We start from the raw sequence: 20,501 nt of genomic DNA on the forward strand, positions 1-20,501 counted from the left end.
CTCGGGTGGTTGATTACCTTTTTGGCCTCCCTGTGACATCGGGTGGTGTAGGTGTCCTGGAAGGCAGGTAGTTTGCCCCCGGTGATGCGATGTGCAGACCTCACTACCCTCTGGAGAGCCTTACGGTTGTGGGCGGAGCAGTTGCCGTACCAGGTGGTGACACAGCCCGACAGGATGCTCTTGATTGTGCATCTGTAAAAGTTTGAGTGTTTTTGCTGACGAGCTGAATTTCTTCAGCCTCCTGAGGTTGAAGAGGCGCTGCTGCACCATCTTCACCACGCTGTCTTTGTGGGTGGACCATTACCTGGACCAGGTACTTAAAACTTTCCACCTTCTCCACTACTGCTCCCTCTGCTGTTTCCTGAAGTCCATGATCATCTCCTTTGTTTTGTTGACATTGAGTGTGAGGTTATTTTCCTGATGCCACATTCCGAGGGGCCTCATCTTCTCCCTGTAGGCCGTCTCGTCGTTGTTGGTAATCAAGCCTACCACTGTAGTGTTGTCTGTAAACTTGATGATTGAGTTGAATGCGTGCATGGCCACGCAGTCATGGTTGAACAGGGAGTACAGAAGAGGGCTCCAGTGTTGAGGATCTGTGGGATGGAGATGTTTTTACCTACCCTCACCACCTGGGGGTGGCCCGTCATGAAGTGCAGGACCCAGTCGCACAGGGTGAGGTCGAGACCCAGGGTCTCGAGCTTAATGATGAGTTTGGAGGGTACTATGGTGTTAAATGCTGAGCTGTAGTCGATGAACAGCATTCTTACATAGGTATTCCGCTTGTCCAGCTGGGTTAGGGCAGTGTGCAGTGTGATTGCGATTGCGTTGTCTGTGAACCTATTGGAGCAGTAGGCAAATTGGAGTGGGTCTAGGGTGTCAGGTAGGGTGGAGGTGATATGGTCCTTGACTAGTCTCTCAAAGCACTTGATGATGACGGAAGTGAGTGCTACGGGGCGATAGTCATTTAGCTCAGTTACCTTCGCTTTCTTGGGAACAGGAACAATGGTGGCCCTCTTGGAGCATGTGGGACCAGCAGACTGGGATAAGGATTGATTGAATATGTCTGTAAACACACCAGCCAGCTGGTCTGCGCATGCTCTGAGGAAGCGGCTGGGGATGCCGTCTGGGCCGGCAGCCTTGCGAGGGTTAACACGTTTAAATGTTTTACTCACGTTGGCTGCAGTGAAGGAGAGCCCACAGATTTTTGATAGCGGGCCATGTAGTGACACTGTGTTGTCCTCAAAGCTAGCAAAGAAGTTGTTTAGTTTGTCTGGGAGCAAGACAAACTAAACAAGACATTGTGGTCCGAGACAGGTCTGGTTTTCCATTTGTAGTCAGTGATTGACTGTAGACCCTGCCACATACCTCTTGTGTCTGAGCCATTGAATTGCGACTCTACTTTGTCTCTATACTGATGCTTAGCTTGTTTAATTGCCGGAAATGTAAGTTATCCCATGAGAACTTTTGTTTTCCGAAAATGCTAGTTATGGGCATGTTGCAGTAGTGTGTAGTAGGGAGATCCGTAGATCTGAGAAGTGTGCAGGAGCAGTGACGAGAATGGTAGCGGAAGATGGGTACAGGGTGAGGGATATTGAGAGGATTCCTGTGGATAGGCAGAGCCCAAGAGAGAGAGAGTGATGGGAAGAATTTGTGCTTCAGTAAGGTGTGATTTCTGGTATTCATAGCCATGGATGTCAATTATACTGTAGAAATGGATCAGAAGTCACGGAAAATAGAGGATGTGGTGGCTGCCGCAGAGAAGTATTTTTGATCGCAAGGATTTTTTGCAGAACAGTTGCACGGGGTGTTGAGTGGTTGAGTTCTATCCTGTCAGACCTTTGGTCTGGAGTAGGATTAGATAGGGTTAAATAGTGGAATGTTTTTTTTTTTTTTAGAGGGTTAATAGTTGGAAGGGCACTTTTAATTTTCTCAAATTGTGTGTAATTTAATGTGGGTACATAATTTAATGTAGGTACAGTAGGCCGTGAAATGCCTCACACACCAGTACAGTAGATGGCGGTATATGCACCTTCAATTGGATGCGATCCACGAACCAAATCCTAAGAAGAAGCGCGATTGTGTTGTAAACAGACGAAAAGCATCCATCTTTTACAGCACAGATAAGTCTTATTTCGGCATAACATCATGGGGGCCGTTCTCGGACTGTGTTCCATGGCGAGTTGGGTAAGCCTTCGTTTTTATGATAATTAAAATAAGTCGACATCACTCAGATCCACTTTTTTTTTTAAACGGACCGAATCAAATATTTATTCAGACGACAGTTTCGCTAGCTACAGTAATCCTAAAGTAATTGTAGCTAGCTGTGTTAGCGTCAATGCACAACAACAAAGCCAGGGTGGTTCCCTGTTCAGTATGGCTTGGTGCATTGCCTTTTAATCAAATACATTGGCCCCGGGTAATCTTTCTAAAACATGACCACAATTTTAGCTAGCTAACGTTGGGATGGTTAAAATCGTCATGTCATTTGATAAACACTCGTCATATGCAGGTTTTGACAGTTCGATCCCCGAACTGGTTTGCTTTGCTTGCTCTCTGTACGTTTACATTTGAAATTCTACAGCAATGTAGGCCTACTTGAGACCTAGCTAGATAGCCACTTTGTTATTGATAGTGCCTATATGTTCAAGAGTCTTTTTAATGACCCACATTTCACAATGCACAGGTGGCCTAACTGGAGACGTCATGGTTAACGTTAGCGGTTATCTAGCTAGGTCTCAAGTAGGCCTACATTGCTGTAGAATTGAAAATGTAAACTTACAGAGCGCAAGCAAAGCAAACCAGTTCGGGGAGCGAACTGTCAAAACCTGCATATGACGATTGTTTATCAATAACATGGTGATCATTTTAACCAGCTAGCTACTGCCCGGTACTTGGAAATATTGCAACACCGTGGCTAGGCATCAAAACAGAATCAAATGTCAGATAACCGTTAACTGTGACGTCTCCAGTTAGGCCACCAGTGCATTGTGAAATGTGGGTCATTAAAATACTTTTGAATTTAACGGCACTCCGTTCAGTTAGGCATATGTCTGGTATTGTTTCCTATTTAGTTTAACTAATAATATTCCTGAAACTATTTCAGCTAAAAGTGTACCGTTAACTGCCTGGTCTCTCCTCCACATTGGTATCAACTTGATTAGGTTTGACACATGCCGTGGCCAGATCTCTATTCTTAGCAGAGATTTGGTTTCCAACGCAGTTAGCAACTTGGGAAAAACAAGTGTGTTGGTATTATGTCAACCCTACGTAGATGTATTCACTTTTATCAATGAATGAAAACCCTATTGACTTTGTACTTAGGCTATATTCTAACTGTAAAACCATTCAGCGGTGGGCAGATATATTATTTTGTCAGCATCAGTTCTATACTTGTATGACTTAGCTAATTGGTTTGAATCATATTTAACCCCATTCCCTTGTCTTGCCTTGTAGATCCCCTGCCTGTGTGGCACTGCGCCCTGTCTGCTGTGCAAATGCTGCCCCAGTGGGAATAACTCCACTGTCACCCGACTCATCTATGCCTTCTTCCTCCTGCTGTGTGTGGGCATTGCATGCATTATGCTCATGCCAGGGATGGAAGAGCAGCTCAAGAAGGTACCAAACTATGTGTTTTATGTATTTGACATACAACATTTACAGTTAAGACAACTAATTCTACACATTTTTGTTTGGCCTGACTAGTTACTTGTGCATCTTGGCTCTTGCAGATTCCAGGATTCTGTGATGGGGGAATGGGTACATCAATTCCAGGTGTGGAGGGTCATGTCAACTGTGATGTCTTGGTTGGCTACAAGGCTGTGTACCGTATCTGCTTCGGCATGGCAATGTTCTTCCTGCTCTTCTCCCTCCTCATGGTCAAAGTCAAGAGTAGCCAGGATCCCAGAGCTACTATACACAATGGGTAAATAGCACCGTGTCCTCTTCATATATGGGTTATGACAATATCAGTAAGCATTATATACTGCAATGCAGGAAGAGAAATAAGGAACAAGGGTATCCATAGGTATATTTAAGTTCAAACAGGTCGATCAGTTAAAATACTTATGCTTTCTTTTAGGTTTTGGTTCTTCAAGTTTGCTTCTGCGACTGCCATTACCATTGGTGCATTCTTCATTCCAGAGGGTCCCTTCACAACTGGTAATGGCCCTTTTCATACAAATAATGTTTTTCTGTCTCATAAAAATATACAGTACCAGTCAAAAGTTTGGACACCTACTCATTCAATGATTTCTTTATTTTTATTATTTTCTACATTGTAGAATAATAGTGAAGACATCAAAACTATGAAATAACACTTATGCAAAAATATATTTTAGATTCTTCAAAGTAGCCAACCTTTGTCTTGATGACAGCTTGGCAAACTCTTGGCATGCTCTCAACCAGCTTCACCTGGAATGCTTTTCCAACAGTTTTGGAGTTCCCACATATGCTGAGCACTTGTTGGCTGCTTTTCCTTCACTCTGCAGTCTAACTCATCCCAAACCATCTCAATTGAGTTGAGGTTGGGTGATTGTGGAGGCCAGGTCATCTGATGCAGCACTCATCAATCTCTTTCTTGGTTAAATAGACCTTACACACCCTGGAGGTGTGTTGGGTCATTGTCCTGTTGAAAAAAAATGATAGTTCCAATAAGCGCAAACCAGATGGGATGGTGTATTGCTGCAGAATGCTGTGGTAACCATGCTGGTTAAGTCTGCCTTAGATTCAAAATAAATTACACCGTGTCACCAGCAAAGCACCATCACACCTCCTCCATGCTTCACGGTGGGAACCACACATCCAGAGATCATCCGTTCACCTACTCTCTGTCTCACAAAGACACAGAGGTTGGAACCAAAAATCGTACATTTGGGCTCAGATTTCCACCGGTCTAATGTCCATTGCTTGTGTTTCTTGGCCCAAGCAAGTCTCTTCTTATTATTGGTGTCCTTTAGTAGTGGTTTCTTTGCAGTAATTTGACCACGAAGGCCTGATTCACGCAGTCTCCTTTAAACAGTTGATGTTAAGATGTGTCTGTTACTTGAACTCTGTGAAGCATTTATTTGGGCTGCAATTTCTGAGGCTGATAACTCCAATGAACTTGTTCTGTGCAGCAAAGGTAACTCTGGGTCTTCCTTTCCTGTGGCGGTCATGATAAGAGCCAGTTTCATCATAGCGCTTTATGGTTTTTGCAATTGCACTTGAAGAAACTTGAAAAGTTCTTGACATTTTCCACATTGACGGACCTTCATGTGTTAAGGTAATGATGGACTGTCATTTCTCTTTGCTTATTTGAGCTGTTCCTGCCATAATATGGACTTGGTCTTTTAACAAATAGGGCTTTCTTCTGTATACCACCCCTTACTTGTCACAACACAACTAATTGGCTCAAACGTATTAACAAGGAAATAAATTCCACAAATGTACTTTTAACAAGGCACACCTGTTAATTGAAATGCATTCCAGGTGACTAACTCATGAAGCTGGTTGAGTGCCAAGAATGTGCAAAGCTGCCATCAAAGCAAAAGGTGGCTACTTTGAAGAATATCAAGTAGAAAAAAGTAAAAAATAAAGAAAAACCCTTGAATGAGTAGGTGTCCAAACTTTTGACTGGTACTGAAAGTGTAGCTAATAATACTCACTTAGCCTGCAGCTAGTTCACACTTCTCTCCCTTAGTTTGGTTCTACATAGGAATGGCTGGAGCTTTTTGCTTCATCCTGATCCAGCTGGTCCTGCTGATAGACTTTGCCCACTCCTGGAATGAGTCCTGGGTGGAGAAGATGGAGGAGGGCAACTCTCGCTGCTGGTATGCAGGTATGGTAATCAAAAGGAGCTTCTCTTTAAGAATACCTTGTGAAAATGCACTGGTGACAGGTTGAGTTAAAGCAACCCTCTGTGTCTACACTTTTAACTCCCCCTGTCCCCATTGTCCAGAAATAACCAGTAAGTCTAATTTCTCCCGTGCAGCTCTGCTGTCTGCTACAACCATCAACTACATCCTGTCCCTGGTGTCTCTGATCATGTTCTACGTCTACTACACCCACACTGACGGCTGCACTGAGAACAAGGCCTTCATCACTGTCAACATGCTGCTGTGTGTCGGAGCCTCAGTCATGTCCGTCCTGCCCAAGATTCAGGTAAGGAAGTGCATTGGACCAGCATGTCACCTGTTGTACCCCAGAAACCTTAAGTCTCTGGACCTTCATCTTGTATAATAAACATGTAATTATAATATGTTCTGACACATTTACATCTTAGTGTTATCTCACCCCTTTTCTCAACAGGAGTCCCAGCCAAGGTCTGGGTTGCTGCAGTCTTCCATTGTGACTCTGTACACCATGTATCTCACCTGGTCTGCCATGACCAACGAGCCAGGTGAGAAGTTTAATGATCAAATGTCTCCGATACACCAATAAATGGCTAACTCTTCATCAAGACAAGCACTCAAGTAAATGTGTTTGTCTTTGCCATCCACAGACAGGAAATGCAACCCAAGCTTGCTGGGTATCATTGGCCTCAACAACACCACCCCAGCTGGTAAGGACCACCCTGTTGTTCAGTGGTGGGATGCCCAGGGTATTGTGGGGCTGGTCCTGTTCCTGATGTGTGTTCTGTACTCAAGGTAAGGAAACAACGTCTGCAGTTTTCTCTTCGAAGAAACTGCTAATGCTATTTTACCAGTTACCAGCTTTGTGCAGTTGCTATTGACCCTGACAATAACATGTTATCCATTCATTCCTATAGCATCCGCAACTCCTCCAACACCCAGGTGAACAAACTGACTCTGACCAGTGACGAGTCTTCTCTGATTGAGGATGGCCACCACCCTGAGAACTTTGATGTGGAAGATGGTGAGAACCGGGCCGTGGACAACGAGAAGGAAGGAGTCACCTACAGCTACTCCTTCTTCCACTTCATGTTCTTCCTGGCCTCCCTCTACATCATGATGACCCTCACCAACTGGTACAGGTGTGTATCCTCACTCTCCTGGATTATTTGGTCTAGTAGGATGATAACTAGGCAACAGTAATGAGTCTGTAGCCTTACACTGAACCCAAACCGGCTGCGTGCATACGCCATCGTGCGCTACCTTGCATAAATTTATAGCTAGTAAACAAATCTGTGGTGGTAGTCAGTCGTTTTTAACTCTAATGCAATTGATTGGTTAAGTATTACATGGACACGTATTTGGGTTGACATCCATACAAGCATTATACTCCAATTTTTACCTCAACAGTGTGAAATGCACACAAACAGTAGCCTAAATGAGATCTTTCCCAAACGGCCATTTTCCCCCACACATTTCCATGGCAATTCCATTGTTTTGGTCAAGTTTGATTGACCTCTTTTGCATCTATCGCTCGCAAGTTTGACTTGTTTTTTGATTTTCTCAGCCCTGACTCCAACTATGAGACAATGACCAGCAAGTGGCCCTCGGTGTGGGTGAAGATCTCCTCCAGCTGGATCTGCATTGCCCTCTATGTGTGGACCCTAGCAGCCCCACTGGTCCTTGTCAACCGAGACTTCGACTGATTATCTAAAGAATGAGGGGGGCAATAATTTGCTCATGATCATTTTGAATATTCAACTCGTAAGGTGAACAAGCTCTGTAAATACTGTATGTGCATTCCCCACCCACCCTTTTTGTTAATACACTGCATGCATGCTATAGTATTGAATACATGGGTGTTTTATGTACCATGTTTTATCCTATTGCAAAGTTAAAGAATGTTTTTTTTGCTGAGTTGGGGTTGTAAAAGGTAGCTGGGGCTTGGAGAGATGGTCAGTGAAAGGAGGACTCTTTGTCAACTGTAATTGACTCTGGATAAGAGACATTCAGAAAGAACCATTGATTTGTTACAAAATGGGCAAGACTGCTTGATGTTTGATAATATGCTACACTTTGCTTTAAGTTATGCAGCAATGAAGTGCAGGGTTTCAGATATTAGCTCATTGTTGTAATCCTAGGTTCATATTATAGGCTAATCTACCATCATGCTTTGCTGTGCTTTCCTTTTCAAAACATCCTCCCAAATTGCAAAACTGAAACTACAGCTTTCCCTTTTGTGATCATGCACATCTTGTTGTAGGTCAGATATTAGTCCTTCAGTTTTGTGTACCTTGTTACTTATGATTCACACTGGAGTTATCTTAATGTAAAATACTGATGTTCAGTGGATAAATTATTTTGTAGATGCTTTAACATACTAGAAATGTGTATTCAGTATTTCCAGCAGACTGACAATTGTTTTGTCTTTTGACATGTATTAAAGTGCATTGTAACCCACCTTTTAATAAACTTTAAGGCAAAGCATGCATTTTCTTGAATATACCATCACTTACAGAACAAAGCATTCAGAATGTAATGATGCTTTTGCTGTTCTTAATGTCATTGTCACTGTTAAGCTTCGCAATCTATGAATCTTAACATGAAACATTATGATACACGGTACATAGACTACAGTACTTGAAATGATCAACATTGGGGTTTTACTAAGGAAACAGGCACTTCTGTTTTTTGTTCATTAAAGATGAATGTGATCCTTAACATATCAAGAATACTTAGTGAAACATTCCCCTTTTCACAAGAAATGCTGAAACCTAAACCAACAATTGCAGCCTCATCTTAATCGGGGTTTACGTACAGCTGTTAGATTATGCCACTAAATGACGGAATGTCTTACTTCTGAACAGGAAATAGATAATTTTAACAAGTATCTACAAAAGGTCCAATCCTTTTTCTGCTCCTTGGTTAACCTTGTTAAATCTCCAGCTGCGTCGAGTCAGTGGTGTCACCTTCTGGGTTGAGTTCACACAGATAGAAGAGCGTTGACTCGCTGGCCTCTGCCTCAGTCAGGGGCTCCAGGCGGATCAGAGAGCTTCGTGGAGGCTCCTCGTCTGGCTCCAGCAGGTCTGTGGGGACCTCAGTGATGTGCTGCAGCAGGCTGTCTCCCAGCTCTGTGGCTGTGCTGCTGTCTGCCTCTGTGGCCAAAGGGGTGCAGCCATCCAGGAAGGCCAGCAGAGGGCAGGATGTGTACTGGACCAGCTGGTTGTCTGCTGAGAAACTAGACTTGTCTCCTTTGGATAGCAGCCCTGCATTTTCTTTGGGACCACCACTCCCCTAAAGAGTGAAATGAATGAGTATTCAGAAACACACAATTCAGACAAACTTGGGGTATAATCATCATGTCAATTCTGTGGCAAAAGGTTTCGCAACAGAAACCGTTTACTCCAAATGGGAAATGCAAACGAGTTTCTATTGGACAAATTCAGGTAGGTCCCTTACATTTACATTTAAGTCATTTAGCAGACGCTCTTATCCAGAGCGACTTACAAATTGGTGCATTCACCTCATGACATGTTTCATTCAGTTTGCTGTGTTTGGTTCTTAAACAGTTTCTGTAACAAATACATCCCGGATATTGAATTGAGTGGGTTAACCAGGTAATTCTATACAAGTGCAAAACTGTAGATTTTGTATGGAAATGTAATTAACATAAACCTCTGTGGCCTCTAAAATATCTGGATCAATGCTGAACTGCTTCCCGTACAACATAGCCTGAAAGTCTTCCAAACTGCAGTCAATGCTGTCCAAGTAGTCCATCAGCTCAACCCTGTTAAAACATTTGGATGCCAATTAACTGTAAGACGAGACAATAATTCAATAGGCCTTTATCCTTACAAATGAAAAAATGCAACGCAGTAATATGGAACATAATGTGAGAAAGCCTTCAAGTTCTTCATGAACTACAGGCCACAAACGTACAGCTAGTCAAGTCCACTTACTTGCCGAGGAGATTGATATTCTGAGAAATAGCTCCACTCTCATTGAGGATTGAGTCCATCATCTTCATTGGATCCTCCAGGCTCAACCCTGACTGTTTGTTGAGCTGCAAGGTGCTGCTTGTGGGAAGGCTATCATATGTGCTTATGGTGGTCTCTTCTGGTTCGATTACTAAAGAGTTGGTCTGTCCTATACTGTCAGCGCTGTCTGTCTGTGACACAGTATTGCTGTTGAAGCCCTCAACTATTTCTACATCCCTGAGAATGAAGGACAGGAGAAAAGGCATGAGGATGGATGATGGCAGATGGAAATATACATGAAACAATTTTTTTATGTTGAATTACGATTGATCCAATGCTCTTGAGGGGCCCTCTGTGATCTCTGTGTCATCGTCAGTTACATCACAGATGACGACATCGTCAGTAAGATCAGCACTCTTCAAACCACTGACAGAGGGCTGTGAGAGAGTTCAAAATGTACATCTTTAGAATAGCTTACATTGAGAAAACAGACTTTTGAAGTAACAAACTCATATTATGGAAAAAATCTGCACCGCCGCCAATGTTAAGTTTTGTTCTCACAATGCGGCATTTTCCTTGTCAGTGATCCTGCCGTAATATTGTAAAAAAAATGAAAGGATCTGTTTGCTAGCATCATTAGCGTCCTGACTGATTGGATGGACACCACCATGTACACCTTACATAGGGAGGTAAACACATTCAGACCTCTACACATACTTTGTTGTGGTCCAGAGGAGGATCATCGTAGATTTCATGGATGTATTTAGGCTTCTTTCCATTGCTGTTCAGTAGAATAGGCCTGCAAAATGGAGATTCAGAAATGAATTAATAATGTTTAGTAATCGATGATGTCATTCAAAGGAAGAATTGCTATACTACGAAGCCTTACCTCTTGCGTTTTAAACTCATCCGGTTCTTCTGTACCAATGTGACAATGAATTGTATTAACTGCAATGAATAAAGATAATTATTATCAAAGTTAGACAACTATTATACCCTAAAGGACAATTGTTAAGCATTTTTATTGTGAGCAAATTGTTTCCAATTCAATTCCTACTGAATATGGAAACTCATTCTTGGTGCAGAATGTTTTGCTGCACCTTCTTAATGATTTGCTGCTGTTGGGAGTGCTTCTGTCTCAGGTCTGATATTTCCCTCCATAGACCTTCATTATCTCTGTAAACATAAATTCAAGCATGAGCATAGAACTCTCTCCAAACCAACACATCAATACTACTTTCTAACCTCCATTTGATAGCCAGGGCATGGTAGTTTGCTTACCTTTTCAGTGTGTTGAGTCTGGAATCAATGCTTTCTTGTTTTCCATGAACATTGTGAACACTGGCCAAAATATTGGACAGGTCTTCCTGTCTGATCTTCGTATCATTTGGTCTTGCATTGGAAACCTGAAAAAAATATGCCCTTATTCAGTTTGACGTACTTACTGATATAGGTGATTTATTTGTTTACCATTATATGTTTGTTTCCATGGAGGTCTTACCTAGGGCTGTTGCGGTGACCGTATTACCAACACACCGGCTGTCACAAGTCGAGAAGGCAGTCAAATTCCACATGACCTTTTTAGTCACGGCAATTAGGCTTCTCTAAGCTCTGATGCTGCTGCTAGTCATTAGTAGCCTACCAAACTTGCTAACTGCCTGGTACTCAGCATGCTATTGTCCCTCTAATCACTATAACATCAATGCAAATGTTTTCGAAAATCTAATCAAACACTTCATGAGAACCCATCAGCTCATTTGTTTAGACTATGCGGGAGAAAACAGAGTGATGGCCGCTAATAAAAAGAGGAGGATCCCATCAGCCTTCTATAGGCTTGCCCTACTATATTTTTTCTCAACTTCCCTAATACTAAGCACATTGCTTATATTTACAACAGGAGTAGAGCCTACCTGGCTGGCATGAAAATACACCACAGGGAAAAGTCCTCAATTAGCTATTTAAGTGCACAGATTGCGTGCCCATTTTTCCCCACTGCCCCTGTTTCGATACAGGTGCATGATAATGGTCCATTCTAAATCAAAATAAATGTCACACATACAGTACCAGTCAAAAGTTAGGACACACCTACTCATTCAAGGGTTAATCTTTATTTTTTACTATTTTCTACATTGAAGAATAATAGTGAAGACATCAAAACTATGGAATCATGTTGAACCAAAAAAAGTGTTAAACAAAGCAAAATATATTTTATATATTTCAGATTCTTCAAAGTAGCCACCCTTTGCCTTGACAGGTTTGCACCCTCTTGGCATTCTCTCAACCAGCTTCATGAGGTATTCACCTGGAGTGCAATTCAACTAACAGGTGTGCCTTAATAGTTAATTTGTGTAATTTCTTTCCTTCTTAATGTGTTTGAGCCAATCAGTTGTGTTGTGAAGATAGCTCTATTTTGTAAAAGACCAAGTCCATATTATGGCAAGAACAGCTCAAACAAGCAAAGAAAAATGACCATCCATCATTACTTTAAGGCATGAAGGTCAGTCAATATGGAACATTGAGAACTTTTAAAGTTTCTTCAAGTTCAGTCGCAAAAACCATCAAGCGCTATGATGAAACTGGCTCTCACGAGGACCGCCACAGGAACGGAAGACCCAGAGTTACCTCTGCTGCAGAGAATAAGTTCATTAGCGTTACCAGCCTCAGAAATTGTAACCCAAATAAATGCTTCACAGAGTTCAAGTAACAGACACATCAACAACTGTTCATAGGAGACTGTGTGAATCAGGCCTTCATGGTCGAATTTCTGCAAAGAAACCACTACTAAAGGACACCAATAAGAAGAAGAAACTTGCTTGGGCCAATAAACACAATCAATGGACATTAGACCTGTGGAAATTTTGTCCTTTGGTCTGGAGTCTAAATTGGAGATTTTTGGTTTCAACTGCCATGTCTTCGTGAGACAGTGGGGGTGAATGGATGATCTCTGCATGTGTATTTCCCACCCTGAGGCATGGAGGAAGAGGTGTTATGGTGTGGGGTTGCTTGGCTGGTGACACTGTGATTTAAATAGAATTCAAGCACACTTAACCGGTATGGCTACCACAGCATTCTGCAGCGATATAACAACGCATCTGGTTTGGGCGTAGTGGGCCTATTATTTGTTTTTCAACAGTACAATAACCCAACACACCTCCAGGCTGTGTAAGGGCTATTTGACCAAGAAGGAGAGTGATGGAATGCTGCATCAGATGACCTGGCCTCCACAATCCCCCGACCTCAACCAAATTGAGATGGTTTGGGATGAGTCGGACCACAAAGCGAAGGAAAATGCATGTTCAGCATATGTGGGAATGCCTTCAAGACTTTTAGAAAAGCATTCCAGGTGAAGCTGGTTGAGAGAATGCCCAAAGTGTGCAAAGCTGTCATCAAGGCAATCGGTGGCTACTTGATGAATCTCAAATATATAATATATTTAGATTTGTTTAACACCTTTTTGGTTACTACATATGTTATTTAATAGTTTTGATGTCATCATTATTATTCTACAATGTAGAACATAGTACAAATAAAGAAAAACCCTTGAATGAGTAGGTGTTCTAAAACTTTTGACTGGTAGTGTAGGAGTACCTATTCCTTTGTTAACCGCTCAACACAGAATAGCCGCATGTGCGCACTCCCTCAAATCATTTGTAGAAAATATTTATATTTTATTCAGCTTCGTTCAATTGTATTCTTCATACTATAAAATAATGCAAAGGAATTATAAGTAAATCTTGTCTGCTAAATGAACTTGTGGCTAGGCCAAATGGCTGTGGGCAACACATCTGGATCTAACATAAGGAAAACTCAGATTATGCTATTCTTTCCTTCTGAAATAGACTACATTTTCTTTGGACATGTCTAAAATAAATAATGGATTTATTGTGAAGGTGTAGGCTATATTACATGGATTTATTAGACTTTTTCAAATGGCTTATAAGAATGTGTGTGGACATATTAAATGTGTTTATGTTAATTAATGGTCAATTACCGTGAGACCGACAGTTATTTGCTTGACAATCAGCGGCTGACAAACAGCCACAGACTTAGTCTTACCTTTCTTTTGATGTTTTCCAGCAAGTCATCCTGACCATGTTTAAAGTAATGATGCTGAAATTCAACTGGTCCATCCCTCTCTTGCTTTACTATGCCTGTGTCGATGTGCATCACTTTGCGAAATCCATCTGCAAATTGACCACCCATTAGACAGCTGCATAAGAGGCATTCCACTAAAACAGCAGAGCCGCTATGTTTATAGAAGCGCTTACTTACACATATTCAGCTGTCTGACAAAGCTGGCCATGTTGTTGTGCTTGAAGAACTTGGGAAGGATATCCTTGGAAAATCGTTGTTCATCCATGACAAGGAAACTGTTACCTTCCTAAATAAATGTGTATATATTAGGAGACTAGAATGTCTACAACTACATCCAATCAATTACATTTATGTGTCTTACATTTCAGGACCTAAATAGTGCATGGTTATTCTTGCTTAATTCTTATCAAGGAATGCATATTTACATGCTCTTTTGTTAGTTAGCCAATTTTATTGATATGCTATTGTAAGAAGCTAGCCAATTTACAAACAGATCATTCAAAATAACGTGCTAGCTTTAGTCAGTAGGGACAATAATAACAAAAGAGTATCAGTAACAAAACAAAACGATGCTTCTTGAATCCTACTAATCGACACATGCATCTAGGACTAGGCAGACATAGCTACTATAACTGGCTAACTCGTTTCACACCATGCAGAGTCAAGTGCTAGCGCTACCTAGCTCTGCCAGGCTGGCACGCTCAGTGGGGGAAATTTAATTTACCTGACTCCAACAAATAAATTCATTTGTGTCAGAATCTTCCACAAGAGTCCAAAGCTTGGTGAGAAAGGCTGGTACATTTGAATTTTGTTTCATTTTGCAAACTGAAGATGGAAAGATGCCTTTTTGTGATGAAAGAAGCAAGTCGCTGAGAAGAAGAAAACAAGCGTCCTAAGCATGCATACGACTTCCTGTTTGAAGAGCAGCAGCTGATTGGTTGAATGTTGACTTACATTACACATGTGTAACATGGAGAATAATGCATAGATCATTATTCGTTTGCAAATTATTGCTGAAATGTTTTGTTTTTCTGTGACATGCATTAAAGTAACTGACCAGATTTCTATTAAATATGACCTTTAATAAATTGCAATATGAGTTAAATCGTTTTCCTTCCCAAAAAAGGTAATTAAGTATTGGTGAAATGTTGTAGTTTTTCTGACATGATTTAAAGGTACACTCAGCAATATGATATAGATGCAGAAACTAAACAGCACAGTGGGTCACTTTCTGTAACAACTAAGAGCGTTGAAGAGCGAGGCTCAACTTCTCTGGCTTTTTGGTGCCTGCATGATGTGAACCCAAGCACATGCGCTTGTGTGTGACTTTGTGGGAGAGATGTCTTGTGTCTTCAATATCTACAATAAGTGTTGTAGTGATTCCTATGTTGTTGATGTTAAGAATGTTTGTTGGTCTGTGGTGTGCAATGATGAGCATCCAGACGCTGCACTTGACACAGTTATGAAATGGCTTATTCCAGTTACTAATAAGCATGCATCCATTAAGAAAATGACTGTAAAAAAAATTAAATCCCCGTAGATTGACGAGGAATTGAAAAATTGTATGGTTGAGAGCTATGAGGCAAACGTAGTGGCAAATAAGTCTGCCCAACCGATTGGAAAGTGTACTGCAAATTAAGAATTCACATGACTAAGGTTGATAAAAATAAGAAACTATACTATGAAACAAATATACATTATATAAAGAATGATAGTAAAAACCTTTGGAGCAGCTTAAATGAAATGTTGGGCAAAAGGCTAACTCAGCTCCACCATTCATTGAATCAGCTCATTCATCACAAAGCCCACTGATATTACTTTAATGATTTTTTCATTGATAATATCAGCAAACTTAGGCAGGACATGCCAACAACAAACACTGACATTACACATCCAAGTATAACTGATAAAATTATGAAAGATAATAATTATAATTTAGAATTTTGTAAAGTGAGTGTGTAAGATGGAAAGATTTGATGGAAAATTACTGAGGATAATAACGGCCAATATTGCCACCTCTATTTGCCATATATTCAGTCTAAGCCTACTTGAAAGTGTGAACCCTCAGGCCTTGAGAGAAGCAAAAGTCATTCCACTACCCAAAAATAGTAAAGCCCCCATTACTGGCTCAAATAGTCGACAAACCAGCCTGTTACCAACCATTAGTAAACTTTTGGCCAGATACAATACTATTTTACTGTAAACAAATTGACAACTTTCAGCACACATAGAGAAGGACATTCAACAAGCATGGCACTTACACAAATGACTGATGATTGGCTGAGAGAAATCGATGATAAAAAGTTTTGTTAGACATCTGTTTGGCTTTTGACATTATCAATCATAGTCTGCCGATGGAAAAACATATGTGTTATTGCTTCACATGCCATGCTATATTGTGGATAAAGTGTTACCTGTCTAACAGAATACAGAGGGTGTTCTAAGGAACGGCCCCCTTTTTTTCAATTTTCACTTAAAATGACATACCCAAATTGAACTGCCTGTAGCTCAGGCCCTGAAGCAAGGTTATGCATATTATTGGTACCATTTGAAAGGAAACACTATAACGTTTGTGGAAATGTGAAAGGAATGTAAGAGAATATAACACAATAGATCTGGTAAAAGAATATACAAAGAAAAAAATCAATCGTTCTTTTGTATTTTGTTTTGTACCATCATCTTTGAAATGCAAGAGAAATGTCATAATGTATTAATCCAGCCAGGTGCAAATTAGATTTTGGCCACTAGATGGCAGCAGTGTATGTGCAACGTTTTAGACTGATCCAATGAACCATTGCATTTCTGTTCAAAACATTGTAGCAAGACTGCCCAAATGTGCCTAATTTGTTTATTAATAACTTTTCATGTTCAAAATTGTGCACTCTCCTCAATAGCATGGTATTATTTCACTGTAATATCTCATGTAAATTGGACAGTGCAATTAGATTAAAAAATATTTAAGCTTTCTGCCAATATCAGATATGTCTATGTCAGATATGATATGTCTATGTCTCCTCTATGTGATAGTAGAGGAGTGGCCTGAGGGAACACACTTAATGTGTTGTGAAAATTGTTATGAAATGTAATGCAATGTAATACTTTCAATTGTATTAACTGCCTTAATGTTGCTGGACCCCAGGAAGAGTAACTGCTGCCTTGGTAGCAGCTAATGGGGAACCTTAATAAATACAAATACCTTTAAAGTGGCAGACCAGTGTATACAGATTTCCACGAAATATGACCTTTAATTAATTACAATATGAGTAAAATAGTTTCCTTCCAAACAAATGTAAATAAGTGTTTAAAAGCAACTTTTCTGTGTTGGCAAACCCGAACAACAGAATGGTGTGGGTGTTTACCGTTCATAAAAAATATTAATGCGAGTAGACCACTGATTGGCCAGCTCATCCTCCTCAGGAGGATGACATCATCCTCTATCAGGAAATATCTGTTTGAGTTAAAAGTTTGAAGTGGGGTACTTGAAATATTTTTTCTCCAATTTATGCTTTTGTCACAAATACAAGTATAGGAAGAGTCAACAACATTATTTGGGTATGAGTCAAGAGAAAATGTACTTTTAAAAGTGAGATTTTCACTGAACAGTTATTTTAAGGTAACTGGAAATGTTCTCACACAGATATTGACAGCCTTTCAATTGACGCTCTTGAATTCAGCTGGCATGGAAGGATGCTCATAACACCCCCTACAACCTAGCTTTGTTTACATTAGATTGATGAGTCATGCTATGTCTTGCCACTAGGTGTCAGCCTTAGATCATGTAGTATGTAAAAACAGATATTTCAACAATTTCTGCTCCTATAAATTCTGCTCTTGGCACTTTTCTTCTAATGTAAATATTTGTTTGTTTTCATTACAATATGCTTTTTTCAGCTCTATTCCCTGCATAAAGGTCTAATACAAATAAAAGTATAGCAATTATGAAAGTGAAATTAAGAATAAATTGTCAATTGTTCTTGATCATTCATTCAATTTCTGGAGTATCTGGAATAAATATTTGCAATGTTCAGGACAAAATGTCCTGAAAAAACTGAGAGAAAAAAATCTATTTACTATTATAGTTATCTCAGTGGAAAAAGCCATAAAGGAGAGTTCAGGGGTTAAGTAAAACCATTTCCCTCCGCAGTTTGAGAGAGCCACTGTTGACTACCTACCTGCTAGAGTGCAGCTAGAGTACAGCAGAAACAATGTGTCGGGGTTGGTTGGCCAAAACTGCCTGCTTTGTGAACCAGATAGGCAAGGACATAACTTATTCCCAGTAGAAGGCATTTCTTATTTGCCATAAAAAGTATAATTCAATAAGTATCACCAATCATTTGATTGGTGTTTATTGCATTCTTCAGAGGGATTAATGCAAATGTTTAAGAATTCCTAAATGCTGCACATGAACAAAATGTAATGCTATTGTACTGTATTTATCTCACACCCATAAACATAATTTCAGTGCTTTTTTCCATGTGTGGCTTAAAAACATAGGCTAGCACACTACACAGAGAGGGGGACAATTTGCAGAAAGATCTATGTTGCCAACAGCGCATGCCTCTTCTAACATTCAGACATCATAACAAAACGAGGTTGACAAGTGCACAGCTAATTGGGACAGACGGTAATATTACATCAAAAGACGTCATGAAGTCCTTTTAAATGGCAGTAATTAGGACATTCTTTGATTCTGAGACAGAGAGATTATAGGAAAGGCAAAATCACAGCACACTAAAGTAAGACAGGTGATATTCTGCCTTTCATTGTATAAGTACAGGGAGGTAAGTTCAGTGCCATATGTACAATTGTCCTGGATAAAAGTAAAATACTGCTCGACCCTTGAACATTAGTATATTTAGACAGTATGGTGCTGAAGTATGTAAGTTGCTTCTTATTATATTTGACAATATCCCCGCCATGGTTGAAAAACTTCCATTGTTGAAAAAATGCTGGAGAGTAGGTATAGCGCCAGCAAATAGAGTGCTTATGGGGACTTACAGTATGTCTCACTTGGTGGCAGGCAGCATTGTTAAAAGGCTAATTCAGAAGATTAAATTAGCTTTTGGTGAAAGGTTATGACACTCTTCCCATCTGACTTGTAAGGTGTTAATGCCATAGGAAAATATTGATACAGTGTTCCAAAAGGAATTGGCTACATGACTTGACCTATACTTGTCGTGTTATCTACTTTTATTCAGGCCTGTGTTTGTATGGAACCGTGAGGAGGACCAAAGCACTGTTAGGTTAAAGTTTTACCAAAGCATTCCTTAATCATGCCCATTCCCTGGACCAGGCTCAGGGTGTTCAGGTAGTGGTTGTGAAGCTGCATACTCACTCTCCCTCTTTTTGCAGCAAAGTTGGAACAAAAATGTTGGAATGAATTTACATTTTCCATTGGATGTAGAACTTGGACCCTCATTTTACAGTTGTTGTTGTTCTCTCTCATTATTTGATTAATCTTGAAGTCTAACAGAACGGAAAAGAACCAAAGAAAAATATATTAGTCCAGATCTCAGCAGATTTATTTTTTACTTAATTAATAAATACGTTTGGAGTTTGCCATGTACTGATGGTATTAGACTTCCTTTAGACTGCCAAGGGAGAAGTTTTACTGCTGTTTCAAACATCTTTGATTAAGTGTAACCAAATGGGAATGCCTCTGTATATTAATTGATGTTGCATATTCCACCACACAAATTGAAATAAAATGATCTCACCAAAGTAGTTATTTTTAAGAGCTATGTGCAACAATAAAACACACCTTCTCAGTTGGATGTTAGAGACAAATGTTCAAACTCATTTCTTTGCTTTGAGGAAGTTCTTAGTAAAAAGATCATTGCATCCATTTATTTTCTTTTAGCTCAGTGAGACTTGGAAATGAAATGACTACTTACAAGCCAGAATCCATAAAATATATGTTTACACGTTTCACATTAGTGTTAGGTTCTGGGTTGAGAATAAATGGGTTGCAGCATGGTATCAATATCCAAGAGCAGAGAGGACATTTAGGCCAATAGCGCTGGGATGGAGGCCTTGTATTATGTTAATTGGTTTGAACTTTGTCTTCAGATTGATGACATACTGTATAGGCCTGGTAAAACTATTGACAGAATTCAGAAAGCTGACCAAAGTCTTTACTTACTCATCAGCTTGCGTAGATCTCTCTCATTTTAGTAAAGGAACAATGATGGTATTGGGAATACATGGATGGCTTTATTCTAATGAAATCTAAAATAAAGGAGTTTGTCCAAAGGTAGATTCAAAGTGGGACCCTAGGCACATCCCTATCCTAAACTCTAACCCTAAACTTAACCCCTTACCCTTACCCTAGGTTTAGCCCCAACCTTAACCATAACCCCTTTACCTTAACCATTTTACATTTCAACTTCAATTGACTGATGTCAGCGTTAGATGTCCCAAGGATTCCACTTCGACTTTACCTTGTCCAAATGGTCTTATGTCCCTTTTTTGCCTCCAGCTTCCATCAGCTGATGGGAATATCCTGTACATTTCCCACTCGGGTGGATGTTGTGCTTTGCGACAGATGGGGGTTCAGTACACTTTAGCTAGCTAGCTAATATTGATTTGCTACTGCATTTTG

The 20,501-nt window shown here is 40.3% G+C and overlaps 2 protein-coding genes across 3 annotated transcripts; one reads left to right on the plus strand and one right to left on the minus strand.

The window, feature by feature from the left end:
* The first annotated feature begins 2,023 nt into the window (after positions 1–2,023).
* Positions 2,024–8,317, plus strand: LOC123990723 (serine incorporator 1-like). The gene is made up of 10 exons (XM_046291534.1): positions 2,024–2,184; positions 3,454–3,615; positions 3,729–3,922; positions 4,079–4,158; positions 5,678–5,815; positions 5,969–6,138; positions 6,286–6,376; positions 6,479–6,623; positions 6,746–6,970; positions 7,396–8,317. The coding sequence occupies exons 1-10, from the start codon at positions 2,146–2,148 to the stop codon at positions 7,532–7,534; spliced, it is 1,383 nt and encodes a 460-aa protein (XP_046147490.1). The 5' UTR covers positions 2,024–2,145; the 3' UTR covers positions 7,535–8,317.
* Positions 8,308–14,807, minus strand: LOC123990722 (heat shock factor protein 2-like). 2 transcript variants are annotated; one of them, XM_046291533.1, is made up of 11 exons: positions 14,625–14,807; positions 14,078–14,186; positions 13,862–13,989; positions 11,087–11,211; positions 10,906–10,981; positions 10,695–10,753; positions 10,523–10,604; positions 10,130–10,242; positions 9,788–10,042; positions 9,553–9,615; positions 8,308–9,122 (listed from the first exon to the last, which is right to left on the minus strand). In XM_046291533.1, the coding sequence occupies exons 1-11, from the start codon at positions 14,715–14,717 to the stop codon at positions 8,873–8,875; spliced, it is 1,353 nt and encodes a 450-aa protein (XP_046147489.1). In that variant the 5' UTR covers positions 14,718–14,807; the 3' UTR covers positions 8,308–8,872. The 2 variants fall into 2 exon arrangements, with proteins under 2 accessions (XP_046147489.1, XP_046147488.1); XM_046291532.1 differs by having other exon boundaries at positions 9,504–9,615.
* Positions 14,808–20,501: the final 5,694 nt, after the last annotated feature.

The sequence above is a fragment of the Oncorhynchus gorbuscha genome, linkage group LG12 (genome assembly GCF_021184085.1).
Source record: "Oncorhynchus gorbuscha isolate QuinsamMale2020 ecotype Even-year linkage group LG12, OgorEven_v1.0, whole genome shotgun sequence".
In the NCBI taxonomy this organism is placed as follows: domain Eukaryota; kingdom Metazoa; phylum Chordata; class Actinopteri; order Salmoniformes; family Salmonidae; genus Oncorhynchus; species Oncorhynchus gorbuscha.

Coding starts and splice junctions, on each gene's coding strand:
- LOC123990722 (XM_046291532.1), bottom strand. CDS start 14,717: ATGAAACAAAATTCAAATGTACCAGCCTTTCTCACCAAGCTTTGGACT. Junction 11,212..13,861: donor TGGAAAACATCAAAAGAAAG/GTAAGACTAAGT, acceptor TATTTTTTTCAG/GTTTCCAATGCAAGACCAAA. Junction 9,123..9,503: donor ATATTTTAGAGGCCACAGAG/GTTTATGTTAAT, acceptor TTCACTCTTTAG/GGGAGTGGTGGTCCCAAAGA.
- LOC123990723 (XM_046291534.1), top strand. CDS start 2,146: ATGGGGGCCGTTCTCGGACTGTGTTCCATGGCGAGTTGG. Junction 6,139..6,285: donor CCGTCCTGCCCAAGATTCAG/GTAAGGAAGTGC, acceptor TTTTCTCAACAG/GAGTCCCAGCCAAGGTCTGG. Junction 6,624..6,745: donor ATGTGTGTTCTGTACTCAAG/GTAAGGAAACAA, acceptor TCATTCCTATAG/CATCCGCAACTCCTCCAACA.